Raw genomic sequence first — 5,000 nt, forward strand, 5'->3', positions numbered from 1 at the left:
CATGTGAATACAAATATTTTTTACTGTATCAGCAAAGATATTTAGATATGAAATAGAATTAACTCCTTTCCCTCAATACCATCCCAGAAAGGTGCAGTCCATGTAGCTACAGATGACTGGGAGGATGAAGCTGCCTGGACCTATTACCCACTCTTAGAGAAGTGTGTAGCATGTGCACTTTGATTGCTGTTGTCTGTGACTCAAATTCACTGTTCTGGAGTGTTGATGAAATTCCTAAATCCTTGTAAAGCGTGTATCTCTATAAACATCAAATTTTATTAAGTTTATGAATTATGAAGATTAGAAGAATATTATGCAATTATTTGAAGAGAGGTTATGTTTCTCTATATGAACTTTTATACCTTTCTTTGTTTTTATTATTAGTTATTATAGCGATTATTTTCTCACAGATTAAGCAGCAGACACGGCAGCAACAGTTCCTGGTGTGTGTTTCTTGATGAGAAGTCCCTGCTCAATCTCCAGAAACTTCTTTCGGTCCTTCAGAAATACCCCAAAGACAAGGTTTTGATTTTGTAAAATGTTTTTCTTACTTGATTCTTAAAAATACCAAACCAATGAACTAAAAAGAACTGCAGAGGTCCTCAATTTTGTAGAAGTTTGATTTCTTGAACTCTGTTCTAATGAAAGAGTTTCTAACTTCCAACACTGTATTTTCTGATACTATAGTAATGTTTTAATAACATTTTGATAGCACTTTAATAGCCTAATGATAAAATATTTTAATATTTTTATAACACACACTACCAATTCCACATTCCAGGAGTTGTTCCTAGGACGTGCCGTGTGGGACCGCCAAGACACAATCATCCACCACTTTGACTCCGTGGACCCCAAGAAACCCTTCCTCTACCCAGACACAAGGGCTGGGATGGCGCTGTCCACCCCACTCATCAAGAGGTTTGGTTGACTATCCTTAAAAGCCACACATTAGGACATGTGGGTGAGGGAAGAAGGTGGGAAGATTGGGTGTGGGTCTGTTGTGTTGTTAGGAAGGTGTGAGAATTGCATTTGTGTTTTCTTTTCTGTTTTCTTTGGGGAAGAGAAGGAAGTGTTACTTTAGGAGTCAGCTGTGTGTGTGTGTGTGTGTGTGTGTGTGTGTGTGTGTGTGTGTGTGTGTGTGTGTGTGTGTGTGTGTGTGTGTGTGTGTGTGTGTGTGTGTGTGTGTGTTTGCGAGTGCATGTGTGTGTGCGTGGGCGCGTGTGGGGCGGGTGTGGATGTGGATGTGTGTGTGTGTGTGTGTGTGTGTGTGTGTGTGTGTGTGTGTGTGTGTGTGTGTGTGTGTGTGTGTGTGTGTGTGTGTGTGTGTGTGTGTGTGTGTGTGTGTTTGTGTGTGTGTGTGTGTGTGTGTGCGTGTGCATATGTGTGTGCATATAAATTTCTCCCACTTGAGTGTAACAATGTCTTTTGTAGATCTGCTTTATTCTATTTTATATATTTATTTAAATTTTTTTGAAAAATTGAATTGCAAAATATTATTAATTATGTATTTTTTCTTTGTGTTCAATAACATTTCCTGTCATAGTGATATACAACAAGTATAGAAATGTTGCCATACAAAGATATACTGTTGTCATTATTACAACACATTATTCAATCCTTGCCTTACAGACTGACAAGGAGATGGCTAGATGCAACGACAAGACCCAAGATTGATTTTACCATCGATGCTCAGTATGAATTTGCTCGCTTTGTAGAATCAGCAGGAATAAAGCTCACCAATGAACGTACTTTCTGCGTAGAAGATGAAGCGGAAACCTGTGCTGTCACCTTCCAACCTCGTAAAACCTGCGTGAGTTTTGCTGAGTGTGAAATATTGGTGAATGATTAAAAATTAGACATGGATGTTAATATACTGAAGATATGTAAGAGTTGTATGTTTTAAATTCCATAATGTGGCTTACATATTATTTCAGCCTTAATTTTCTTTTTAATCTTTTATTTTGTTATACCACAGTTTCAGTGAATTGTATTACAATACATATGTGATAGATAGCAGTTGTAGACAGCCATTGATATTTTAATGTGCACACATCTTGAGACTGTAAAGGCAGTAAGGAATTATGTATAAGTTTTAGCATTATATATATACTAATTGGACAGTGAAGGAAGATTATCCCCCAAATTAAAATGATATGCCATATGAACATACACATGGCGGCATTTCAGAATTCATGCTTTGAATATAGACTATTGTCGTTCATTAAATGATTCATTTTTTGCATTACATCTATAGGTGCTGGATCAAGATGGGGAGCTGAAGACGGAGGAAATCCACGTGGCAGTGAAGACATGCTCACACTTCCACGATGAGCGACTTTCTGTCATCAAAGACACTTGGCTTCCTGATGCTCCCAACCATGGCCTTTATAGTGACAGAGAAGGTGTGGTGTGCAATGCAGATTTTATATTTATGTTGTGTGTAATTTTAGGTTTTAAAAATACGATGGAAAGGGAGGGAAGAATGTGAAAATTTAGTGAGAGAAAGAGAAAGGGGGAGAGGGGGGAGGGAGGGAGGGAGGGAGGGAAGGAGAGAGGGAAGGAGAGAGGGAAGGAGAGAGGGAAGGAGAGAGGGAAGGAGAGAGGGAAGGAGAGAGGGAAGGAGAGAGGGAAGGAGAGAGGGAAGGAGAGAGGGAGGGAGAGAGGGAGGGAGAGAGGGAGGGAGAGAGGGAGGGAGAGAGGGAGGGAGAGAGGGAGGGAGAGAGGGAGGGAGAGAGGGAGGGAGAGAGGGAGGGAGAGGGAGGGAGGGAGGGAGGGAGGGAGGGAGGGAGGGAGGGAGGGAGGGAGGGAGGGAGGGAGGGAGGGAGGGAGGGAGGGAAGGAAGGAAGGAAGGAAGGAAGGAAGGAAGGAAGGAAGGAAGGAAAATATTTATGAAAACTTTGTACCCAGTTTAATTTCACCCTCTCCTGCAGATCCAGACTGGGGCACAGTTTCTCTTGGAATCCCCAACACAGAAAGGGGGCACTGTGGGAAAACTCTTGCCATCATACGCCATGTGGAGGATCTTGATATATCTATGAAGTGGCTTGCAATTGTTGATGATGACACCCTTATCAGGTTGGTTTTGTGCAAAGAGAGAGTCCATTATGGCTGTTTTTTGGTAATTGCTTATGGTCTGTTAGCTAAAAAAACACACAATAATGTCTTATCAAGATATCAAAATAAAACAGTGTTCTCTCTTCCATTTCCCACCAAAATAGCATTCCTCATCTGAAGTCACTTCTGGCCTGTTATGATTCTGATGAAATGGTTGCCATTGGAGAGCGGTATGGCTACATGGCAGTCAAGAGACATGGTTACGACTACATCACTGGAGGGGGCGGGATGATCTTCAGTCGTGCACTGGTAAGAGGAATGAGAATCAAGGAAAGTTGATTAGAATTATTTGAAGATAATCTGTTTTAACAAATTGCTCGGATTCACAGGTGGCCATATGGGTTGTTGCAGCTGTAGTATGCAGCCGGGGGGCCATATGAATAGATTTTAAGTCTTTCACTGCCAGAAAGAAAATACTGTCCTCCCCTTTAAGCATAAGGGAGTTTGTGATGCAAAACTAAAGCATTTTATGAAGGGATAGATTGAAATTCAAAATTCAGCAGTGTTATTGAGAAAATAAATTAATGGGAGGGTCCAGAAATAGGTTCTTAGGGATGTAGTACATGCTGAAAATAAGTAAGAAATTAATGATTTTACTGTAGTGATTTTGGTTGTCAGTTGGTGAAGAGTGATGTAATTATTAAGTCTGGTCACAAGATTAAGATTACTTATTTAAATGAATCATTAAGGTTGAGAGGGCATGTAATTTAGGGGAGTCAGTTGAAGTTTAATGAATAGGTACCTGAGTATTTGATTGAACTAGAAATTACAAGATTCCAGAAAGTTTCACATGTTAAGTAAGGGAAAGTAGAACTGAAATACGGTAAAGTATCCTCACTGAAATCTAAGTCATCAAAGCAATTTTTTTTATTTTTTTATTTTTAGTCTGTTGTTGTTTTCATCCTTGTTCCTCTTTCTCTTAGGTGGAAGAACTTGCAGACCCTGATGTGTGCAGCTGTCCAACCATAGACACCCCAGACGATATGTTCCTTGGGGTATGTCTGGCACGTCTCTCAGTGCCAGTAACTCATGCAGAGGGATTCCACCAGGTCTGTTGTCTATATAATTGAATTTTCTTACTTTTTTCCTCTTTGTCTTCTTCCTCTGTTTCTTAGTCTTGTTCTTGTTCCTGTTCTTGTTCTTGTTCCTCTCCTCCTTTTTCTGCTCCTTCCCCTGCTCCAGCTCTTGCTTCTGCTCCTGCCCCTGCCTTTGCTCTTGCTCTTCTTTCTGTTTCTCCTATTGCTTTTGCTGCTGATGCATTTATTTTATTTCTTGCTTACTTTGGTCCTTTCTGTTTGACAGATGATTAAGATCCAAGATTATTTAAATAGGCAAATAGTTTTTTCGAGCTTAACCATCCCCCTTGTGCCCCTAGAGCCGCCCCATGGATTACCCCCCAGAGCTGCTTCAGCCCGAACCTCTCATCTCATTCCACAAACACTGGATGATTGACCCTCGTGAAATCTATGCCAAGTGGCTTGATAACAGCCCTAATGTTATGGAGAGGCAGCAGCAGAAGGAGCCATCGACCTCAAAAGGCCACAGTGAATTGTAGAGTCTAAATCAGTGTTTAGGAGAGGTGCTTGTGCAAGAGTAGCTGCTTTGAGAATGTTGGAGGAAGGACATCCATGGCCATTGATAATATTTTATTTTCTGTATTTATGTCAGGTTTTTGTGGGTGTTAGAGTCATTAAGACAATCATGCTTTAGGATGAACTTTTATCTTTTATATGTATTCATTTCTGAAGCTCTAGATATTGCTGTTATGATTATTATTATCATTATTATTTTGTCTTTATTTTCATGTGTATTGTCAGGATCTTTGTGGATAATCACATCCCTATGAATGTTTTTAGATCTTTGATATCAGATATCAGATCCTACAT

The 5,000-nt window shown here is 40.2% G+C and overlaps 1 protein-coding gene across 1 annotated transcript in view; it reads left to right on the top strand.

Moving 5' to 3' along the window:
• The window catches only part of LOC125045641 (beta-1,3-glucosyltransferase-like), a 10,824-nt gene that overhangs the window by 4,327 nt on the left and 1,497 nt on the right, over positions 1-5,000 (top strand). The window contains exons 5-13 of the mRNA XM_047643047.1: positions 88-161; positions 411-522; positions 782-918; positions 1,630-1,810; positions 2,255-2,402; positions 2,931-3,075; positions 3,219-3,363; positions 4,038-4,163; positions 4,490-5,000. The exon at positions 4,490-5,000 is cut by the window's right edge and continues 1,497 nt beyond it. Coding sequence (XP_047499003.1) covers positions 88-161; positions 411-522; positions 782-918; positions 1,630-1,810; positions 2,255-2,402; positions 2,931-3,075; positions 3,219-3,363; positions 4,038-4,163; positions 4,490-4,669 — 1,248 coding nt within the window. The 3' untranslated portion in view covers positions 4,670-5,000. The remainder of the gene's footprint in view (positions 1-87; positions 162-410; positions 523-781; positions 919-1,629; positions 1,811-2,254; positions 2,403-2,930; positions 3,076-3,218; positions 3,364-4,037; positions 4,164-4,489) is intronic.

This window comes from Penaeus chinensis, chromosome 37 (genome assembly GCF_019202785.1).
Source record: "Penaeus chinensis breed Huanghai No. 1 chromosome 37, ASM1920278v2, whole genome shotgun sequence".
In the NCBI taxonomy this organism is placed as follows: Eukaryota; Metazoa; Arthropoda; class Malacostraca; order Decapoda; family Penaeidae; genus Penaeus; species Penaeus chinensis.